The sequence below is a fragment of the Acinonyx jubatus genome, chromosome B3 (assembly GCF_027475565.1).
Source record: "Acinonyx jubatus isolate Ajub_Pintada_27869175 chromosome B3, VMU_Ajub_asm_v1.0, whole genome shotgun sequence".
NCBI lineage: Eukaryota > Metazoa > Chordata > Mammalia > Carnivora > Felidae > Acinonyx > Acinonyx jubatus.
This window is the reverse complement of record NC_069386.1, coordinates 136,074,801-136,098,571: the sequence shown is the minus strand read 5'-3', so window position 1 is coordinate 136,098,571 and position 23,771 is coordinate 136,074,801. Positions and strand designations below refer to the sequence as shown.

The 23,771-nt window shown below is 53.9% G+C and overlaps 1 protein-coding gene across 1 annotated transcript in view; it reads right to left on the bottom strand.

Annotated features, from left to right (window-relative positions):
- Positions 1 to 5,669: 5,669 nt before the first annotated feature.
- The window catches only part of CB3H14orf132 (chromosome B3 C14orf132 homolog), a 51,461-nt gene continuing 33,359 nt past the window's right edge, over positions 5,670 to 23,771 (bottom strand). Inside the window, exon 2 of the mRNA XM_027066557.2 lies at positions 5,670 to 6,856. Within this exon, the coding sequence (XP_026922358.1) occupies positions 6,632 to 6,856 (225 nt within the window). The 3' untranslated portion in view covers positions 5,670 to 6,631. The remainder of the gene's footprint in view (positions 6,857 to 23,771) is intronic.

The following is a 23,771-nucleotide window of genomic DNA, read 5'->3' as shown; positions in this document are numbered from 1 at the left end:
CACATCCATCAATCACGGTTAGATATTTTTAAGCAAAAGAGCACACTGAAGGCCTCCGTTAAGAAATCGCCTTTTCACTGTAGTAAAAGTTAGTGATCTCGTCGCGAAACCCAGGGGGGTTGAGTAGCAAAGGATTACAAGAATAGTTAAAATACCTTTCTATTAAGTAAACTACTTACAGGTTGATTATGAAAACGTTAGTAAGACACAGAAACGTTTCCGGTTCTCTCTGCGTGAAGAGTTGGTACCCCGAGAGCGGCCAGTTGCAAGAATAAGGTCTCTGTAAAACTTTAAATAGTAGAAAGTGTTCCTATGCCTTCAACTGGGGGAAATGGGGTGGGGCACGTGGAAAAGGGTCAAAGGCAAGGTAAGATGTGGGTTTGCTCAAAGGCTGTTAGGCAGCCCCTCCGTTATCCATCCATCCCTTCTAAGCTTCCCCCCTCCCCCTCTCCTCCTCAGCAATGCTTCTCAGATGCATCGGTGAGCGGTCAGGTCCCTCAAGGTCCCGGAGACCAAAGTTACCGGGACACGTTCAGCCCGACCCGACCATCCACTTTGTAGGGTTTCCACTATCCAAGCGGAGTCTCCCCGCGAAAACCCGGGACAGCAGGAACGGAGCGTCCATGGCGACACAGAAGACTTGCTTGACTGTGGATCACTGCCCTTGGCCGGGACTGTCTGAACTTGGGGCAGCAGCCACGATCACTGCGGTTGCCCAGAGGAGCTCTGATTTATGCCATGACTCACAGACGGGGAAACGTGGAGCTTTGGAAAACACCCATAGTTTTGGATTCAGAGACAGTATGGCCTAGTGCTGGGTTTCCCCGCCTCAGCACTGTTCGTATTTTGGGGTCAGATCATTAATTCTTTGTTACTGGGGGGGTGGGGGGGGTTGTTCAGCAGCTCCCCTGGTTCTATCCACCTGAGGCCAGTAGAACACCACCCCCCACCAAGTTGTGATAAACAAAAATGTCTCCCGACATTTGTCTCCAGGCCAAAGGTCCCCTGGAGGACAGAATTTTCTGAGGTTGAGAACCACTGGCCTAATTATGGTTCATGAAGCAACTTTGCTACATAGATGCCCTGGGCTCAAGACCCCACTCACCTGCCGACCAGCCTGACCCGGCAAACTCTCCCCAACTTCTCCGACGCTCGGTTTGGGACAGACACTGGGGTCACTTGGTGGCTGCCTAGCCACATGGAGGGGGCTCGGGGAGGAATAAGGGCTCTGGATTTCCCTAAGTGCCACAACATACAAGTTCCCTGCAAATCTACCTTGTCGGGATTTACTCCCGAGGCAGGAGGGGTCTCAGACCTCCCTCTGGGGAGGTGGGAAGTCAGCCTGCAAAAGGACCCGGAAGCAGAGAATGAACCCTTATTATGCAGCTGAATGGACTGTTCTGGGCACGCACACGTCTGCACCTCGGCCTAAAGATGGGGGCAGGGTTCGTCCCAGGCACCGTGCGACCCGTCCAGCCTCTCCAAGGGCTTCCTCTGCCTTTGTTGCCCATCTTGATAGAACATGATGCCTTTCACAGTGACTCAGAGCAAACATCACAGACTTACATCCCAAAATTTATGTAGCCGATGTTACATACCTTCGACCATTCGGTCACACTCCCGACAGCTCCCCTTTTCTCACTGGGGGAATCGCTCCTCTCTCCAGTCACTGTGGTTTGCACTATTTTGTCCCCTGTCGCACCCCTCCCCCCCAAAAAAAGAAGGGGCAAGCAAATGCCCAAGGTCTAATCTCAGAAGGGACTTTCTGGGAGCATCTGTTTAATTCCGACCACCTAAATTTCTTGGAGAGGCTCCTTTTTCCGATCGGAGATTATGAACTCTGTCCCTCTGGGCTCTCAAGCACTCAGCTCAGCCAGCCTGTCCTGCGTCCCTGTCACTGAATGACTGAGGCCAGGGGCCGGTGGGGCAGGCCAACACAGAACATTCAGGCTCTGACTGCCCCCTCTGGCCCCCTGAGCACAGCTCCTTGGCTGTCCCGGGGTCACGGCAGTCCAGCCCACCTAGGACTTGCTCTGGCGATGGTCAAAGGGCACTTGCCAGGACATAGTGCAGGGGCCTGGTAACAGGTGACAGCATGATGCCTGCCCTGGAGCTGGAGCTCACGTCCAGGGCCACCCCTGCACTCCCCGGTGAATGCACAGCACGCCGGGAGGCGGTGCCCTGGACCAGGCAGCTGGACACTTGCCAGGTCTCCATTCAGTAACCGTGTGGCCCCAGTTGCCCTTCCAAATATCACAGATCCTGATGGGAGGCTCTCTGATGCCTCGTGGCCACTGTGAGCTTCTGAGACTGACGAACACGTGTGCACTCTCCTGCCCCTTTCCAACACCTACACTTGAAAGTCTGCTATCCGGGACCCACACAACCCCAGCCTCAAAGCCCCCCGTCCTGGGATGGTCCCTTTCAGGGAGCTCCCCATAGAGTATGTGCATGCAAGGAGACACAGGGTTAACTACTCAGCCTGGAGAGCCAACAGGGTTGGATCTGAATCACAGCTCTCTAGATGTGGGTTCTCAGGCACCTTAGCCTGGCCTCAGTTTTCTCAACAGAAGAATGGGACAATGACTAACGCGTACTTCTCTGCACCTCACTTTTGCCCCCAAGGGGTGATTTGAGAAGTGAATGAGATACAAACAGAGCACAGCACAAGGAAAAGGTGCACAAGAAGTGACAGCAGTAAGGATAATAATTATTAATAGTGCCACTATTAATGACGAAAGGAGGTCATGCTGAAGAAGCGTGACATTTGTCTGGAAGGAATCGGGGAGCAGGGCAGACGACGGTGGCGTCTTTCCAGTCTCCAGGGAGGGATTCCCGCATATGCTAGTGGTCTGGCCACATCCAAGCTTTCCATTTAGAACAGGCTGCAAAACGGCCTCCTGCCTCTCTAACCAAGTGGCCTGCCCTCCTAACTTTCTCCCTTGGATCCTGGGGACCTTAAGGGAGATACAACTGTGTCTCTCTGGGGGGGTGGTTAGGGGAGCTCAGGGGAGTATCGCTTGCCTCTTAACCTTGACCTCATGGGGAAGGGAGGGATGGCAGCACGATCATCTTGCCCAGGCCCACACGGGAGGTGGGATGCCCTTGGGATGCACCTGCCTGAAGTGCCTTCTGGCCTCTCCTCCAAAGCTCCGGTGACAGTGGCTCAAGACCTCCTAGAGCAGGTGTTACTCTGTTCAGTGAAGTGTCCCACATACAAACAAACACAAGTGTGGGACACCTGTGGCTTGCAGGGGGGAGATGGGGAGACATGGAAGGCCAAGCATGAAGAACATTCTAGCAAAGGCAGGACCTCTTCCCTGAAGAGCAGTTACCGAAGAGGCAAGCCCCTTCTTTCTCAGCGCTGGCTCATCGAGTCAAGGTGGGCTCTGGGGCCAACGTCACCCAGGAGAAGCCAGAACGGGAGCTCCAGCCTGGGGTCAGCGACAGCAGCCTCTGTCCCTCCTCCCCGAGACAGCCCTGGGGCTCGACAGAATGACTGAGCCTGGGCTGGAGCCTCTTCCCGCAACACAGACCGTCCCACCTCTCCTCGGCAATCCCGGCGGTCGGCACCTCACTCCTCGTGTGGGCCCTCTGTCGGACTCCAGGTCTTGGCCGGGGTCCTTCTGCATGGTCCCAAGAAAGCTGCTCTCTGGAAATTTCCACGGCCACATAAAAAGACGTGCGCTCAACTTTAGAGAGGAGAGAGGGCAACAGGGACTACCATCCCTGAAGCTTGAGCAGAGAGCCGGCAATGGGCAGGGGACGAGCGTGCCCCGTTCTGAGGACGGTCAGACTTCTACCTGTGGAAGAGGCCAGAGCCGGCCCACACCACGCGATGACATGGGACCCCGGGGAATGGCCTCTGTAGACCCAGAGCCTGGTTTAAATGCGCCCTGCAGGTGCCAGCCTCCGACGGCAGCATGGTGTGGCAGAAAAGAGGCTGGCTTTAAAGCTGCATGGTCCAGACTCAAATCCCAGCTTGTCACCTTCATGCTGTGTGGCCTTGGGCAAACTCCTCTGAGCTTCTGGTTCCATATCTACGTACTGGAGCCATGAGGCCATAAGGTAACCGTACGAATTGAACATGTGCACATGAGTCTAGCACGGTGCCTGGACACAATGCTCACCCAGTGCCTCCTGCCCGTTACCCCACATCTAAGACAGAACCCAGCTACGTAGGGCAGGAGGGACAGGACAGCACACTCTCTGGCTGGAAAAATGTCCTTCACCTTTCATTGGACATTCACATGCACATCTATCCTCGTTGTTGAAGTGATGGTGGAAAAAAACACACGCACAAAGAAAAACACCACAGGCGACTGAGACAGAGTGACCCTGAGCAAATCACTGTCATCACAGAATGCGAAGTTTGGACAAGATGGACCCTAACGCTCGCGGCCTTGTGTCTGTGGCCCTGATGCTGAACAGAGAGAAATTCTTGAAAGTTGAATTTAACCGGCGTTTACGCCAGAGGGGAAGAAAGCCTTCGTGGGGGGAGATCCCTGCGCCCAGAATTATCCAGAAAACACCCGGCCTGCCAGGGCTCTCCCGGATACCAGGTCTTTCTTAAGAGCTGGGGCCACACGCTCCCTTCCTTCCCCATCACGGGGCCCAGAACCCTCTCTCCCCTGCCCTCGCCACAGGCCGTTTGGGGAACAGGGAGCGGTCGCCTGCCTCTTTTCGGGGCTGCAGGCTCCCCCGAGGACATGGGGTCAGAAGGTGAGGCATCAGGACGTCTGGGCTGGAGTGACCTCCTAGCATTGCCTTGGACCTCTGGCTCTGGACCTCCTCCTTGGGTTCTTATGAAGACACCGGTCTACAAGAAAGACCTTGCTCATGGGGCGGACGTGGGGGCCCGAGACAGCGAGGGGTCTGCTGGAGAGGCAGCGGGGGTGATGGGCACACGACAGCTCGCCACCCAGCCCGGCCCGGCCCTGCGGAGAGCACAACCCTGTCGTGACCCCGGAACGAGCCCAGGCAGAAGGTCCCACATCCCTTCTCCTTCTCTGCAAAGGTCATTCCAGCTCTCCGCGCTCATGGCCTCCACTTGAGCCGAAGCATTCACGGACGCGTGCGTGGCTGCGGTGACAGATGTGGCTCATAAGAGTTGGCGGCCGCCTGGAGGTCGGGCCCGTAATCCCGTTATCACAGCGGCTCAGCGCCAGCCTCCCAGACGAGTGAGGGGCTGCCTCTGGACAGCTGAGATGTCCCTTTGCCTGTTATCAGGAACACTCATTTCTCCTGAGACCACAGGGTTTGCGATGGTCCCCAAACGGTACTACGGCTTCTTACCCAGTCTTTCCAGTTTCTCAGCCACGGAGGACGGGGCGTATGCCATTCATTTTCTTTTGTGCGGCACAGGGAGACAGTCACGCTTGGCCCGAGGGAGCCCGCAGGGGAGCCTCTCCCACTCTGGTTGGCACAGGGGTGCTGCCTGGGAAAGGGAGAACCAGGCAGGGGCCTCTCCTAAGGACAGAAGAGCGAGCCCTTCCCCACGCTGCCCCATCCCCACGGCACGTCCCATCGCCTGGGGGTTCCCTTGCTTGCCAGGCCCCCCTCAGCCACTGATCTGGAAGAACCCAAGGGGACTGACCCAGACAGAGCGCAGTCATGCCCTGCAACAGAACGTGGGAGCCACGCCGAGAGCAAACCGCGGGTGTTTAAGAGACTGCTTTGTGGGGGGCTGAGAGAGCCCTGAGCCCTGAGCCGAGTCAGGAAATGTCCCTCCTGCTCTGACACCCCCCCCCCCCCCCCCCCAGGAATCCGCCCTGTGACCTCCGGGCGTGGTCACGTCCATCAGAAGATCAGGTGTGTGTGAGCCTGCCATCTAAAATTCCGTGATTTCTCAGAGAGGAAAGCATCTTCGTGCGGGTGTCTGAAGACGCGACTACTTGGCAGATCTAAAGCTTAAAGGCGCTTCTTCTGGTTTTAAATAAGAGAAAGTCTGTCCAGGAGATACCGGCCCCCGCCCCTCCGCCCCAGGAAATCCTACCAGTTCTTGGGTTTCCTGATGCATCTGGGTCTTGAAAGGGGACACATGACTGGTGACAGAGGTGCCCTCGCCAAGTCAAGTGGAACGTTCTATGGCGCAGGCGACCACAGCCAATATTCCAAAGGGCCGAGTGGGAAACCAAGGCCGTTCCGGGAACGCTCCAGTTCTGAGGGCAGCTTCTTCCTGGCACTGGACATACCAGGTGTGAAAAGTTGGCATAAAAACAAGACACGTGTGTGATTACTTCCCGCCCGCCAGCGATCGACCATGTCCGTATTTCAAACCTGACTGGCTGTTCCTTTGGGTCTCACGTTCCTGGAATGCAGTTTCAAGAATTCCCCAATTTGCTCCTCCAAGGCTCTGCCCCGTCCGGCCCCCAGGGGGGGCTGGAAACTCACACTCCCATGTTTTCTGGATCAGCTGGACCACAGCATAGAACGTGGGCGATCGGGGCCGCTTGGGGAAATTCCTGACGCGCGGTGGCTGACCCTGGTGCCGTGCCCCTGGTCAGAACTCCCGGCTCCAGAACGTGGGCACAGCCCGAGGCCAAAGGCGACGGTGCTCTGAGCAAAGCCTCGCCCTGCTGCGAGCGCCGTGCGCGTTGAGCCGGCCTGGGGCCCGCGGGCACCCCGAAGCTCAGAAGGTGAAGGCATACACCACCCCAACCACCACAATGTTCCCCAGTGTTGCTATGATGGCAATCCAGAGTAAGACCGCGTCGTTGGAGGACCGCGGAGGCTCCTCCGGCTGGCCCTGGCCGTTGGAGGCCGCATGGACGTTGGTGGAGGAGTTAAAGAGAGAGTACTCCGTGCTGAAGTCCTCGTTGGGCGAGTCCATGAAGGCGCCTCCCATCATGGGCAGCTGCGGAGAGGGAGAGAGAGAGTTAGCCAGGGCCCAGGGGGCTCTCCTTGCGTTCGCTATCATTGGCAGTGCCCATTTTCACCTATAAAAGTTAGTATTGACAGCGATGCCTGGAGGCAGACACCCTCATGCCCATTTCGCAGATGGAAGCATCAAGGCGCACAGCAGTGGGGGAGGCCGGGGGGGGGGGTGGGCAGCCCACCACGCGTGCTGGCAATCAGCGGGACTCAGACCTGCCCTCCAGAAACCACGCCCCATCTAAAGGCCACACCCCTTCTAAAGGCCACACCCCTTCTAAAGGCCACGCCCTCCACACCAGCCTGGATTGTAAATCTTCCTTCCTCTTCTCATTGTGAAGTCATGATGCTCAGCACAGAACATTACGGAAACAGTCGAGAGGATAAAGACAAAAATGAAGAGTCCGCCTCCCCACTTTAGGACAATCCCTGTCAACGCTGCGATATTTTTCTTTTGAATCTTTTTTCTGTGTGAGTGTGTACGTGTGTGTGAGAGGCAGAGAGAACGTGTTTAAACGTGCAGTTGTACGCTCCTGTATAAAAGGTCCATTGAAGTACCATTTTAACCGTTGTATCCTATTCTACCACAAATACAAGCCGTAATTTAACCATTCCCCTATGGTTGGCGATTTAGGAATTTCTTTTTTTTCCTATTTTAAAATTTGTTTTATGTTTATTTGTTTTTGAGACCGAGAGGGACAAAGCGCGAGTGGGGGAGGGGCAGAGAGAGGGAGACACAGAATCCAAAGCAGGCTCCAGGCTCTGAGCCGTCAGCACAGAGCCCGACTCGGGGCTCAAACCCACGAACCGCGAGATCATGACCTGAGCCGAAGTCGGACGCTCAACTGACTGAGCCACCCAGGCACCCCTTTCCCCCCTATTATGAATAATGCACTGAGAAACATCCCGTACGTACATCTGGGGGTACAAACGTGCTTGTTCGTGCATTTTCATTTTTGGGGGTGCCCTCCCAGCTGTGGAACTTCTGAGTCAATGTGGACAGATACTTCAGAGCTTCTGGTGCACAGGGACACATTCCCCAGAAGAGCGATTCTTCTTCCCAAAGCCTCGCACATGAGGACGCCAGCATGTGGGCACCCCAGAGATCGGAGTAAAGGCTCCAGGCTGGGGGTGGGGAGGTGCCGACCCTCCACACAGCCACGGAGAGACCCCTCCCTGCTTCAGCCCAGGAAACCGAGGTCCAGGCCTTCCAGATCACTCCAAGGGCTGATGTGCCTTAGGTTCCAGGGTTGGCTCAGGCAACTATTAGGTCCATAGTGTTTGTTTTGGATGGCACCCGAGTGAACGAACATTGGAGCCTTTCTTCAATACACATTTCATTTAATCACTCAGCTAACCTGTTGGAGGTATCCCTATATCCCCCTTTCACAGGTGGGTAAGCAGAGGTCAAGACTGCAGCGCTATTTCATGGCGGAGTCAGCGCTGAGAGCCAGTCTGGCTATGGAGCCCGGTGCTTCCTGCCCTGCACGCAGCTGCCCCGCCTCCGGGGTCTGACTCCACGTTAGGGCTTGGAGACGTAAAGGTCACTGACCCCAGGAAGACTCGGGCCACAGGGGAGCAAATCGGGGGCCATTTCCCTTGGCCACTCACCTGACAAATACATATGAGGGGTGTATTAATTAGGTGCCCCACTTCCTGACTCTGGATACAGTGGTGAGCAAGACAGATGAGGCCCCTGCTTTCATGGGCCCACACTCCAGCCGGGGGATGATCCCGGAGGAAGATGGAGAGGGAAGACGAAAGGCAGAACATCTGCTTGGAATAAGCCATCAGGATCCCCACAGGGAGGCCACCTTCAGGCAGCTCTGTGCTTGGCCCACCCGGATCCCAGAAGCTTCTATGGGCTCAGAGGAGCTCGGTGTTTCATCCGTAACACAGCTCTGTCCTTTATTGGGGTGGGGACCCTCCAGCCGTCAGCCTGGGGATATAGTGACAGGAGGGGGACTGGGGATCTCGGGACAGGCCAGGGGCCGAGCCTCGGGGGCCAGTGGTTATGGGGGCGTGTTCACGGTTGCATTTACATACGTGTGCATGTGTTATGGTTTAGCAGGATGTTAAATTAACATACTGAGTTAAATTAACACATTTAGTATATGTTAATGACTATAATGATGAACGCAAATGAAATCACAGTTGACATACATTCTATGAAAAATACAGCTAAGCGTTTCAGTAAGAGAGCTGTGACCTCCCTTGCCCCCAAGCAGGTGACAGAGGGGATGGGCTGCAGCCGGCTCAGGCAGAGGCAGCCTAAGGGGGGCTGAGGGGCTGGTGAAGCAGGGCAGCCCTGGGTCCAGGGCCTTCCCATTAAATCCATTCCTGCTTTAGAGCTCAGCCACCGGTCCTCTCCACTGGAGCCCTCCTTCCCGCGTGCCCCCAAGACCCCGTCCTGTCCTCGCGGCCACCCGTCCCAAGACCCAGTGGCCTGGAAGCTCCAGGAAGCCGGACCAGATCCGCTTACTCTCATCACGGAGTCTCTGGAGCCTTGCACGGGCCTGGCACACAGTGGTGCCTAATAAATGCCTTTTCACGGACTGACGAATGACAGCCTCTCTCAACTGGGACAAACAGATGTCACTGCCAGGACAATGGCGTGTCTGGCATCTCCCCCTTCCACCTGCCATCTGCCAGGTATGGAGGGCGGCGGGGTCCTGCTGCCCTCCCTGCGGCAGCTGGCGCCCCAGCCACCCCAGGGGGCCCACCTTCTCTAGTGTCTTCCTCTGACCGCCCACAGTGGAAGCAGGGCTGAGGTGAGGCCACGGACACTCTCTGCTGGTGGCCTCTTAGACAGCGAGGCTGCGGCCAGGGCGGGAAGCTGCACTTTCTGCCTCCCGATGCGCCTCCCCTGGGCCCGCTCTACCCCACAGTTAACCCACATCCCAGTGTCCCCACTGGCCACCTGTCCGTCCCTCTCCCCCCTCCCCCAGGGCCCTGCTGGGTTTCCGGGCAGACCCCACCCCCAACCGCTCTCCCATCCTGCTGCGGCCTCCGGGGAGGCCTGTGCCCCCCTCGCCTCTCTCAGGGAGCACCAGCTCAATGGGTATTTTCATCAAATCCCTGGAGAAAAGGGGGAAGGTGGTGGGAGCTCCTGTGGGGGGGAAGAGAGAGCAGCCCCAGGCGGACCGGCCCTGCCCGCCACCACCACCCGGCCCGGCGGCCGCTGCCGTCCGCTGGCTCTCGGCCCAGCGCCCCTCCACCCTGCACCCCTTCCTGCACGCTGGCCCCCTGCACGCATTTACTGTGCCTGTGTCAGCTTCCCACGGCGGCCTTAACGAGTTGCCTCACGCTCAGTAGCTTGGAGGCCTGGAGGTCGGACATCTGGGACACGGGTCTCACTGGCCTCGCTCAACATGTCACCTGTGCTCCTGCTGCACCCAGCTCCCACGTCGGCCCATGGCCCCTTCCTCTGTCTCCCAAGCCTGCAGCGTGGGGTCCTTCCAAACTCTCTCTGACCCTCCGGCTTCCCTCGTGTGAGGACCCCAGTGATCACACTGGGCTCCCCTGGATAAGCCAGGATCGTCTCTGATCGCAGGGCCCTTGACCTTAAATGCACCTGCAGAGTCTCTTTGCCCTGCAAGGGGACGTACCCAGAGGCTCACCTAACTGCAGCTCGGGCTCCCACTACCAGGGAACTCTTCTTGAAGGCAGGCATACGACCTATTCATCTCAAGCTCCCTCAGCCCCCTTCTTAACACAGACAAGGTGACGAGTACGACCAAATGGAATTAGTGAACTGAAGTCAGCAGAAGCGCCCCCCCACCCCGCCCCGGCCCCGGGCTGTACATCATAAACCTGGTCCCAGAGACCCCAGTCGCGGGACAGTGCCTTCTCCACGGGGTGAGCCCCGTCCCGGCCCTGCACCTGCCGTGACACTCAGCTCAGCACGGCCGGTGTCCCATGGGTGCTGCTACCTCAGAGTGTGGGGCCAAGGGCGGGTTCCGGGGCTCAAAAGACTCAGGGGTGAATCCTGCTTCATCACGTGTAACAGAGCTGGGGGGGGGGGTAGTCCCTTAACCCACTTGCCTGTAAGTAATGAAGATAATTCCTTATTTTCAGTGGAGGCAGCAGGATTCTTGCAAGGAGGGAATAAAATCAAATACGATAAAACGTGGTGCACGATAGTCACTCAGTAAATCCTCATACCTGTCCTTTTATCGTTCTTGTAGAAATCCGGAACCAGGAGCATTACACACATCTCTTCTCCAGCTGCTGAAGCTGAAGGGAGGGGATGGGGAGCCTGGCATCGCCAGTCGTGTGCATTTATGCGATCAATTAATCCGACGCTAATCTGCAGGTGCAGCAGGCAGCCCCCCTGCTCCCCAACTTATGTTTAGGCCGAGAGGTGTTCCAGGTTCGGCCAGCAATGTCATTTACTCCCTCTGTCTCGGGTGTTTGGTTCTTCTTCTGATGTTGTTTTCCTTTGTAAAACAGATTCTCCATTCTAAGTGCCGGGACAGACACGAAAACAAGTGTCAATGGCAAAATCTCGTGAAGAGAAAACAAACAAACAAACAAAAAAGTCAGCCTCTACTGCATCATTTGGAAGTTGGGAAGAGACATCCGGGAGGACTCATGGTCAGAGTGAGGGGTGGTGGCTGGAGTCACCCCAGAAGCAGGTGGTCGGAGAAGCATCTGGAAGGTCCCCTGGAGAATCTGCCCCCACACCCCCGGGGGCAACAGGGCCCTTCTCACACCAGTGGGCAGGCATAGTCCCTGGCCCCCTGGGAATGGAACCCTTGGGTGAGGCTTCGAAATGATCATTATTAGATATTTCACCTGTTGCAATTCGACGTGGGTGTTAGGGCTCCTCAGTTCAAACCCTGCGGAAGAGAGAGGCCCACGGAGGCAGAACAGAACCTGTGCATCATGTTGCTGAGTCACAATCCCAATCAGGATGACACAGGGCAGGGAGGGCAGGGGCTGGAGGAGCAGGGGGCTCGTCTCCCCGTCAGAGGAGATGGTCACGTCCGGGTCAGAAAAAAAAAAAATCTGTTGGCTCGTGGAGAAGGGGACACCAAGACAGGTCCATGTTCAAGGTCTGTGTTCTCAATAAAGGCTGTGCTTCTTGATTGTAACTTCCAGGAAGGCAGGGACCCTCCCTATTTCCCACAGTATCCCCAGTGCCTGGAACAGAGCAGGTGCTCAAAAAATATTTGGTGAACGAACGAATTCCAGAACCATCAGCCAAGAATTCTGAGGGCAGGCTGAGAGTCAGCCTAGAGCCAACATCTCCTGGTTGGGTGTTCCAGGCCCATTTCTTAACCTGTCCGAGGCTTTAGATTCTCACCAAAACACAGGGAAAACACCAAACACTGCCCCGTTAAAGGGGGCTGCGAACAGGTGCCATATGCTTTCTGCGGGGGGAAAGACAGGTCACAAGAGAAACTCAGATACCCTCCTTGAAATTAAAAACATGCCTACAGAATACTCTGTATTATGCATGGATCCACACATACGAAGTCAAGGTAGGAACATGAATTGCGAACATACGAGTCAGACTCACCATGGCTGTTGCCTCAGAGAAAAGGGTTGGGGGCAAAGGAGATAGGTTTTGTCTGTCATACTTTATCACAAGAAAAGATGAGCAAACGTACTGAAATATTAAATAGCTTCTTCTGGTCACTGAGCATATGGGTGTCTGTTACTTTTTGGTATTTTTATTTATTTTTTAAGGTTTATTTTATTTATTTTGAGAGAGAGAGAGAGAAAGGGAAAGAGCGTGTGTGAGCAGGGGAGGGGCAGAGAGAGAGAGGGAGAGAGAGAATCCCAAGCAGGCTGTCAGCGCAGACTAGGGGCTCAGACTCACGCACTGTGAGATCATGACCTGAGCTGAAACCAAGAGTCGGATGCTCAACTGACTGAGCCACTCAGGCGCCCCCCTTTTTGGTATTTTTAAACTTCTAACGTTAAGAGCAATGCTTTGGACACTGGAGTAGGCCACAGACGAGGTGGTTATGATCACCACCGCGGACCCAGTGGCTCTCTGAGGCCAGGGTCTGAGGCTCTCTGAGCCTCCAGGGTCCCCATCCCTCAGCGTTGGAGTCACTATGTGGCACGTGGGAGCCTGGCATGGTGTGGAGGGGTTCCAAGAGGGTGTGGCTGTTGCGGACGGTGGCCGCATAGCAGAGCTGCTCCGAGGAGGGGGTTGGCCCCCAGGTCCCCATCTGTTCCTGCTGAGAAGAGGGAGGTTAGATAAATCTCCCCCAAGCTGGGCCTCTCCAGAAGGAAGGAACAGAAAATGCTTTCAAAAGGAAATCTTCAAAGCCTGGTAACCAGAGGTGGTCCTGGCAGACGCTTCCTGAATAATGCCCGGGCTTCAGAGGAGGGGACAAGAGAGACAAAGAGCGTTTGATGCGGGAGGCTCCGTGCAGCGGGCTTGTGGGCCACATGCTGGTTCCATCCGACCTTTCTCTCTTAAAAGGCCATCCTCGGGGCCCCTGGGGCATCCCTGCCCAGACACAAGTAGGATCTGATGCTCCCGGGCTGTGGATTTCAAAGTTAAATTCATACAGGAGTAAGAGGGGGTAAAAACGTTCGTATTGTCCCCGTCCCCAGGGAGTGGTGGCACTCTGGTGCTGCTCACGGCCGGGACACCTCGGTGCTGGTCCCGCTGGGGCCCTGTTGCCCTCTCTGAGCCTCGCTTACCGGGGAGAGGCTCGGGTGAGTGTTCGCCAAGGCCAAGCCCAGAGCTCAGGAGCCCGCACCAGACACGGAGAAAGCCAGGGTCAGGTGTCAATGGTCCTCACGTGACAGCCGTGTGTCGAGGGCTGGCAGACAGGCCCTTAGACAGACCCTCACCCAGTTAAATCTGAATTTCAGACGAACAGCAACAAAACCAGTTTGTAGCATGAAAAACATCGCATGGGACATACAGCAAAATATCGTACTGAGGAATTTATCCGACGTTCAGGTTGAACTGGGCCTCTTGCATTTTTATTTGCTAAATCTGGGCAACTCTGTGTGTGGCCACGCGGACAGCTGCCATTTCTGAGTTTGTGTAAGGGGCCACGCCCTCAGTTTCGTCTCCCCAGAGCCCGCCATCTGCAGCCCGGGCTCTCTGGGTGACCTAGTTCACTGGAAAATTCCAGGGATGCCTCTGGCCAGCCTGCAAACGTTATAAAGGTAATTTCTCTCACTCCTAACTTCAGGAATGTCTCTGTGGTCCAGGTCCCACGGCTGGGTACACTGGGGGTGCCATCCATCCATTCGCTGCCCATCCGACAAACACCGAAGGCCTACTCTGAGCCTGCAGGTGTTAGACAGCCACTAGGGACGCCTGTGACCTCTGGCCTTGGAGCGCTTCCTTAAAAGGAATACAGACAGGGGCGCCTGGGTGGCCCAGTGGGTTGAGGTCATGATCTCATGGTCCGTGAGTTCAAGCCCCGCGTCGGGCTCTGTGCCGGAAATGCAGAGCTGTGTGACACACAGGGCAATAAAGTTGACAGAAACAGTGACCCTCACTTGGAGGGTTAGGAAAGAAGGCCTCAGGGAGCCAACGAGAACCCCAGGGGAAGAGGGTGGGGAAGGGATCCCCTAATTCTGTGTAGGAACCTGCACACATTCTGGGCTCGCTCCGTGTTGTGCACGCACGTGAGGGACCCACAGAAGTGTAAAGAAGGCTTTGACAATGGAATTGAGACGGAACGCTCTGTCCAAGTCCAGATGCGCCCCTGAGAGGCGGCTCTGCAGCCCCGAGCCCAGCAGCATGGGCAGCGGCTTTCAGGTCAGGCCGATGCTGGGACCACCGCCTGCGGAAGGTGGGGCAAGAACCTTCTGAAAAAAGAAACCTCCATGTGGTCCTACGGACTGACACATTCTACCAAACGTGTAAGGAAGAATCATACCAATCCTACATAACCGCTTCCAAAAAACAGAAGAGGGAAAGGCCCTTTCGAACTCTTTTTATGGAACACTTCCCAAATCAGGTTAATGACGCCGGCCCCACCCTGCTACCAACATCAAAGATATGACAAGAAAAGAAAATTGAAGGGCAATATCCCAATGGAGCATAGACAAAAAGCAGACAACAGGCATTAGCAACCCGATTCCAGGAACACATAAAAAGCGGATGTGTTTTTTGTTGTCTGGATCGACATTTCGAAAATCAGTTAATGTAATTCATTACCCTGACGGAAGTAAAAACAAAACAAAACAACACATAATCATACCAATAGCTGCAGAAAAGTCGTCTGACAAAATGAAACACCCATTCATGGTAAAAATTCTTAGCGAACTAGAAATAGAAAGGAACTCTCTAAATCTGACAAAGACCATCTACAAAAGCAAAAAACCAACACTACCACCAGCAAGAACAAAAAACAACTCAGAGCTAACATCATACTTAAAATATTTTAAAAAATCGGTGCATCTGGGTGGCTCAGTGGGTTATGCATCTGACGTCGGTTGAGAGCATGATCTTGAGATTTGTGGGTTCAAGCCCCGCACCGGGCTCTGTGCTGACAGCTCGGAGCCTGGAGCCTGCTTCGGATTCTGTGTCTCCCTCTGTCTCTGCCCCTCCCCTGCTCATGCTCTATCTCTGTCTGTCTCAAAAATAAGTAAACATTAGGGGCGCCTGGGTGGCTCAGTCGGTTGAGCGGCCGACTTTGGCTCAGGTCATGATCTCGCAGTCCGTGAGTTCAAGCCTTGGGTCGGGCTCGGAGCCTGGAGCCTGCTTCAGATTCTGTGTCTCCCTCTCTCTGGCCCTGCCCCCGTTCATGCTATGTTTCTCTCTGTCTCAAAAACAAATAAACATTAAAAAAAAATAAACATTAAAAAATTTAAGTATTAAAAAAATCAATTGTATGTCTATAGTCAAGCAACGAACAATTAGAGTTTTTTTAAAAAGTTCCATTAAAGAGCACCAAAAAATTAAAGCACTACAGATAAATCTAACAAAACATGAACATGATCTGAATGCTAAAACAGCAAAATACTGATGAAATAAATCAAAGCATAGCTAAATAAACAGAGAGAATAGTATGGTCATGAACTGGAAGATTCAATATTGTTAAGATGTGAATGAATTCTCCCCCAACTGATATAGAGATACAATGCAATACCCATCAGAATTCTAGAAGGCGTGTTTGTAGATACAGACAAGCTGATGCCGACATATGTATTCCAAGGCAAAGGACCAAATATAGCCAAAAAAGAACAGAGTTGATGAATTCACAGTAGTACTTTATTTCAAGACTTACTATAAAAGCTACAGTTCTCAAGAAAGAGTAGCACTGGCAAAAAAAAAAAAAAAAAAAAAATAAAGATACATAGATCAAGAAAATAGAACACAGGGTCCAGAGATAGATTCACGTAAATATGATTCATTCAGTTTTTAAAAAATCACAGAGAAATTCAATGAAGAAAGGGTAGTCTTTTCAACAAATGATACTAGAACACTTAGATACCAATAGGCAAAAAATAAAAATATAAAATGTCCCTAGAACATGATCTCTTATATAAAAATTAGCCGGCGCGCCTGGGTGGCTCCGTTGGTTAAGCGTCTGACGTCGGCTCGGGTCATGATCTCACGGTTTGTGGGTTCGAGCCCCACGTCGGGCTCTGAGCTGAGAGCTCAGAGCTTGGAGCCTGCTTGGGATTCTGTGTCTCCCTCTCTCTCTCCCCCTTCCCTGCCCATGTGCTGTCTCTTTCTGTCTCTCAAAAATAAATAAATGTTTAAAATCTTTTAATGAAAAAAATTACCAAAAATCCCCATCCTCATACCTTATATAAAAATCACCTCAAAGTGGATCATAGACTTAAATGTACACATAAAATATAACAGTCTGAGCCTTGCAGTCCTCTCCGTGCCCCGGGTGACACCAGAGGTCCCGATGCACAGGCTGGAGCTGAGACCTACATGCAGAGCCAGGCCGGTGAGGCTGGGCCCCAACCGAGGTTGGCCTCTGAAGCCCGAGCTCTTGTCACAGCCCCCGGATCTTCCTGCGCGTGTGGCAAAGGCAGATAGGGAAACTGAGGTGCCTGGCCCACTGCAGAAGTCACTGTGACATCTCCACAGGCTGGCTGAGGGCTTAGGACCCGAGGACGTACTAAGTACCGTGACCGTTCTGTCTCCTTGTGGCCACTCACACCCTTCCCTCACCCAGAACCTGGTCCTAGACCTACACTTACCAAAACTCTCCCTGACTTTCCAGGGCCAGCTACTATTCCTGGAGCCTTCCCTCGAGGTTTCAACTTCTTCTGGTTCTCAGAGCATTTTACCTGTGCCTCTCCTACCATCTCCCCGATGCCAGAGCACCACACACAGCATCCATAAGATACGGCGCACACACACACACACACACACACACTGCATGCTGCCTTGGGTTCCTAAGTGCCTTGGAGAGTTTCTTTCTCGGCACCCCATGCAGCGTCCAGGCTTTTCATACAGAGTTCCCTCATACATTTTAACAGGAAGGAAGAAAGAAAGGAAGGATGGAAGGAAAGGGGGGAAGGGAGAGAGGAAGGTAAAGAGGAAGGAAGGGAGGGAGGGAGGGAAAGAAGGGAAGGACGAAGGAGGGAGGGAGGGAGGAAGAGAGGGAGGGAATGTAGGGAGGGAGGGAGGGAGGCAGGAAGGCAGGAAGGAAGGCAGGAAGGCAGGGAGGGAGGGAGGGAGGAAGGAAGGAAGGAAATTCTGATCCAAGGGCTGATAACATGGGTAAGAAGAACATTTCTGATCCAAGAAAAGGACAGTCATGTGAAAGTCTTCAGAGTGGGGGCCACTGTCCATCCCTTGCCCCCTGGGGCTGGTCTCCCACTGGATGTCTGGGGCTCTCACTCCCACAGATGGAGTGGTGCCATCCGCCAGGGCTGGGGCAACAGGCACCCCCCAGGCCCCATCAGGCGACAGGACTTGGGCCAGCTGGCCAAAGGCCAGGGGTCCCCAGTGGGCAATGAGGGGAGCATTAACGACTCATGCAGAGTGATTCAGCAGGACACTGGGGTTTATGCCGCCGGGTCCAGGGGAAGGTTCAAGGGGGCAGGGGCTTGTCCCTTTATGATGCAGGCATGAAGGCCACGTGGCCACTGGGTGGGGAAGAAGCAAACCACCTCACAAAACAGAGCACGCACACCCAACAGATGTGCAAATGCGTGTTCACCACGACACTTGTACACACGTCTGTAGAGCGTAATTTGGAATAGCCTCAGTTTGGAAACAGCCCAGCTGCCCATCAACACTAGAATAGATACGTAAATTGCTGCGTATTCACACAGTGGAATTCTACACTAGGAGAATCGTGAGCCACAATTATGCGCCACGGCATGGAGAAACCTCACAAACGCAACGATGACCCAAAAAGCTCACGCAAACAAGCACCTATCAGGGGATTGCCTTCACTTCAGTGGTCCTCAAACTGGGAGTAATTCTGCACCCCCCCCCCCCCCCCGGGGACTTTTGGCGATGTCCGGAGACATTTTTGATGGTCACAACTGAGGGGAAGGACGTGCTATCGGCACCTAGGGGGCGGAGGCCGGGGATCCTGCCACACGTCCTATAGCACACAGGACAGCCCGTGACAACACAGAATCCTCCGGTCCCAATCCCAAGAGTGTGCAGACTGAGAAATCCTGAGTTTTATAAAGGTCAAAACCGGGAAAAACTAGTATCTCGTGTCAGATTCAGCCTAGTTGCTGTGGGAGGGGTGAAGCCTGGGAATGGAGCACGCGGAGTTCTGGGGTGGGGGCTGGCTATATTCTGATCGGAGACAGAAACACATCAAGCTGGACGCTGTCCCGTGCATCTGTCCTACTTCCAAAGCTGTCCTTTAAGAAGACAGAGGAACAGCCAGGCTTGCACAGGAGTCCTGACTTTGATTCAGATGACTCCTGAGATGGGCTTTCTGCTCGGACTGTCCATACCTCTCGGGACATTGCTTCCCCGTCTCTGCGCATCAAGCAAGGCTCAGAGAGAGCTCGCGCGTCTGCGGACGAAGCGTCCCGACGTGGCCATCGTTAACCCACACTTGTCCTAGCTGGCTGCCGAGACCCCGCGGGCCCCAAGAATGGAGACGTAAAGGTGGGGCGTCCTGAGGGCAGAGGCCACAGCACGTCATCAGTTTGTATCCTCGGGTCGGCCAGTGGCACAGCTCCGTGGCCTTCATGAATGCCTTCAGCGAAAACGGACGCAGAACCTGCCTCCAGAAACAGGTAAGGACTTTGGGCCCAGGGTCCGTGTCTCTGCTGGCGGAGGACAGGAACGGGAAGGAGCGTGTGAGCATGCGAACTTGTAAATACGTGGGTGTGAGAGGCAGGGGCAGAGGGAGCATACGTAGGAGAGAATTCGCGGGCACAGGTGAATGAAACTCTGCCATCCACACACGAGGTCGAACTCGGAACCTGGGTCTGCTGGTGACACGCCTCAAGTGTCTCCTCCTCTCCGAGACCTTGCATTTCTGCAAATAGGGTCTGTGTTTTATCTGCCAAAGGCTTTCCCACAGAGCGAGATAGGAGAGGCTCAGACAGTGCAGAGAGCAGAGTGAGGATGTGACAGGTGACCGGCTCGAGGGAGAAGGTGGTCAACATCCATTACCAGCGACCCAGGGAAAGGGCAGCGTCATGGGACACTGATGGGGAAATCAGTTATTTTAAGAGTAAGGGACCAGGTGAAGACGGGAGGGTTCTGGGCCCCTCGAGTTAATCACCGAAGGCAATGGACCATCCTCTAAGGACAACCAGAGTGCCCTCCGCAGTGGGGGGAACCCTTCTCTCATCAAAGAGCTATGCCCCCTGGGCTCCTGGCCCAGCTCCGGCTACCGGTGGCCTTTCGGCCAATCCTCCTGGCTCAGTACAGAAGGCAACTCCCATTCTGAGAGCAGGGCTCTTGGGCGTGGAGTCTTAAGTGGAAGCAGGACGCCATCTTGCTGCGAGTTTCCTCCCGGGGACCTGGGAATGTGCTGGAAGAAATGGTAATGAGCACAGGTTTGAAGACTTCTCCTTGACGAGAGGTTTGTGCTAAGGACCCCATATAAACTTCCAGGTTGTAAAAACAAAGGTCAGCGTGCCACAGCCTGGGAAGAAGGACCCCCGAATAAAGGGAGCCATTCCCTCTAAAATGGTAACAATTATGTCCTCTAAAAAGTAAGAGAGGCAGCATTTCATGGCATCTAGCTCAACATCCTCAGTGCCCTTCGCCTCCGTCTCATGCCTAATTCATGAAGGCCGTGGTCATTCAGTCTCTGAGCCCTGGCCTCTGAGGACAGTGGAGGAGGCTGAAACCTTCAAAAGCCACCCCACCTGCCCGGGCTAGTTGCCCTGGCCCCATGTTGGCCATCACGTGTCCCTCTCATGTCACCTTGCTTCTATTTTTTTAAGTTTATTTATTTATTTTTGAGAAAGAGAGAGAGTGAGCGGGGGAGGAGCAGAGACAGAAGAAGAGAGAGGATCCCAAGCAGACTTTGTGCTGTCAGCACGGAGCCCGATGCAGAGCTCGAACCCACAAACCGTGAGATCATGACCTGAGCTGCAATCAAGAGTTGGACGCTTAACCAACTGAGCCAACCAGCTGCCCATGTCACCTGGCTTCCTGCCCATCTCATACCTGCCCCGGTTAGAGAGAATGCCTCTCAAGGAGGTGGTATTTCCCCATCTTACAGATGATAAAACCGAGGCTTCAATGGATGAAACCTTCCCAAAGTTCCAAAGCCTGAATTCAAACTGCCTGACTCTTATGGGGTTCGTAGCAATATTCCAGAATAATTATTATGGAAGTCAACAGTCTGGGTATTATAGGGTTCCTGGCAACATTCCAGGGTGATCATTATAGAAATGAACAGTCTGTGTATTATGGGGTTCATAGCAATGTTCCAGGATGATTGTTACGGAAATCAACAGTCTGAGTATTAGGGGATTCGTAGGAATATTACAGGATGATTCTTATAGAAATGAACGGGCCCTACCATGTCCCAGTGCTCAGCGCCTGGAACATATAAGGTTTAAAGGTGATGAGGTGCCAGGGGACAGAAACCTTCTACAGAAGCCTGATGTTGAGGCAGCGCTGAGGAACGTGCCTGGGTCCTGCCCCCCACCCCCCCACCAGCTGGTGCTCCCGACAATATCCACACGCTTGTTCTCCTGGAAGCAGAAACGAAGACTCAAACACAGCCCGCTCTGGTCTCATTCGGAAGCGGGACATCCTTTTCTCCTCCCCATGGGGGCATCAACAAGCGGCTTTGCCTCCTTCTACAGACGCGGAAGTTATAGAGCAGACGCAACGCCCGCCAGTCTGTAGGGAGTGTCCCGACCCCCGGCCCCAGGCTTCAGGCCTCCAGCCTACCATCAAAGGAGCATCCACCCAGACCCCAAGCCCGGAGAGCCCTCCCACGAAGCCACCCAGCCCCGAGCCACTTTGGATGGCGTCCCGCAGAGAACTGGCCTCCAGCTTGGCTATGTCGTTGAAAGAGTGCAAGGCAGAAGGCAGTTCTGTCCTCCCATCAAACTTACAACACACAGCCAGCCGCCCGCCTGTCTGCCTCCGTCTGTATGCAGGCTGGAGTTCAAACAATATCGTTGCCTGATGTCAACCCTTGCCACTCGTGTTGGCTGGTGTTGATAGCGTTACGTTGTATCTCCTTTAGCATCCTGGGACAGCAATGGGTCAGACCCCATCCCCCACATGGACCACACTGCCCTCCCCACTCCTCCTGGATAGGATATGCCAGGTGCTTACATGCTGGAGAGTTTGTTTTTTTTTTAAATTTTTAAATGTTTATTTATTATTGAAAGACAGAGAGAGACAGAGCATGACATGGGAGGGACAGAGAGAGGAGACACAGAATCTGAAGGGGGCTCCAGGCTCCGAGCTGTCAGCACAGAGCCCGACGCGGGGCTCGAACTCACAAACCACGAGATCATGACCTGGGCTGAAGTCGGACGCTTAACCGACTGAGCCACCCGGGCACCCCTGTAGAGTTCTTAACGAAAACCAAAGTGTATGACATAATAATAAAAGCGAGTATTTATGGAACGCCTGCCCCACACCAGATATGTGCTGGGCCCTTTATGGGCATGATCACATTTTATCATGAACAGTCTCATGAGGTGGGTACCATCACCACACCTATTGACAGGGCAGGAAACTGAGGCACACAGTGAAAGGAGGGTGGTGAGGCATCACCGCACAATCCTCTCTGTAACCCCAGTGAGTGGACACCCCCATGTGCCAGCATGGCCCGGACAGGGAGAGACACCTCTTCCCTCGTTGGGCATCTACGCTGGCCAGGAAGGCAGAGGACACATCAGTGACGTTTGCAAAAGTGACAGGGCACAATGACATCAGGCCGGTGCTGAACACACGCCGAGAGCTCTTAAAGCAACGTGTGTTTATTTCGGTGCCTCCCTCGGTAGCACTGAGCCACGGCGACACCGATCTCATTTAGCACCCCGGGACGGCAATGGGTCGGACCCCGTCCCTCCACCGCACAGACCACATTGCCCCCCGCCTCCTCCTGGACCGGATATGCCAGGTGTTTTCATGTGGCCACCTCGCATCTCAGGCCATTGCCTGTACCCTCCACTGCCTGTGGGTCCTCCCTCTGTGCTCGCGTCCTGTCCCGAGCCTCTCCTGAGCCGGCCAGCGGGAATGAGCGGTAATCCACCCGCGGAAGGGCTTCACGGTGTCGCCTCAACCTCACACCAGCCTAGCAGGAGGTGGGTGACTAGGGGCTCAGGGAGGTGCGGTCGTGTCTCTGAGCTTGCACAGCTCTAAGTAACTGACAACTCCACATCAGCTGACTCCTACCCCTTGTCACTGCAGGCTACGTCATGGCTTTCTCCACCGGGATGGCGTGTTAATTTGTTCCTACAACTGATAAAACATTTCTTACGTTGCTTTGTGTTGTATTTATTGCACCGCACCATACTTATTGTATACTTGTATTATATTATGGCACATTGGGTGATATAATGTTATATTATGTTACAGTCAGCTGCCTACTGGTCTGTTAGGTTACATTACATTAAGTGACATCATGCTATGTTACATTGTGTTAAAAATAGTTGCAGTGACATCATGTTATTTTATGTTGCATTAGGTGATGTTACGTTACATCACACTTAGCTGTGTACTAACATCATATGAGAGTACGTTGTGTTATATTAAGTTACATTATGTTACAGTGTGCTGAGTCCTTATCTTTCTTAGGGACTGTGATCTTCTTGAGGACAAGAACTGAGTCTAATGTCTCTCTGAGTTCCCAGTGCCTAGCACATCAACTCGCATAGAGTATTTTATTTAAAAAAAATTTTTTTAATCTTTATTTTTGAGAAAGAAGGAGTGCGAGCAGGGGAGGGGACAGAGAGAGAGGGAGACACAGAATCTGAAGCAGGTTCCAGGCTCTGAGCTGTCAGCACAGAGCCTGACGAGGGGCTTGAACTCATGGAACGCAAGTTCATGACCCGAGCTGAAGCCAGGCGCTTAACCCACTGAGCCACCCAGGCGCCCCTGGAGTGTTTTATTTTTAAAAATGTGCTCCATTAGTGGCTGTGCATTGTGCCGTTTGACACGATATCTACGTGGCAGCTGATGTGGTTCTACTTGGGACTGAACATGTCTAGATCCAGGAAAACCCTAGGACCCAGGAAAACAAGGGTATTTTTGGAAAGCCTCGGAGCATCACAGAATTACGAGGAAAAAGCAAATTCACCCTTTTGAAGCTGTTGCCATAGAAACTCAGCACCACGCAGCAAGGGAAAACGCTGGCTTGTCAGAGCACACATCATCTTTGATGACCCATAATGGAAGGAACACCTGCCTTGGGGGACAGAAATGTCAGAGACAGGTGGTCTAGGACTCCCAGGACCTTGCCCTTCACAGTGTGTCCATGGTCCTCAGTGCGAATCAGGGGCCCCCTGCTTGTTCTGAGAACCTCGAGGGGAACCAGGCA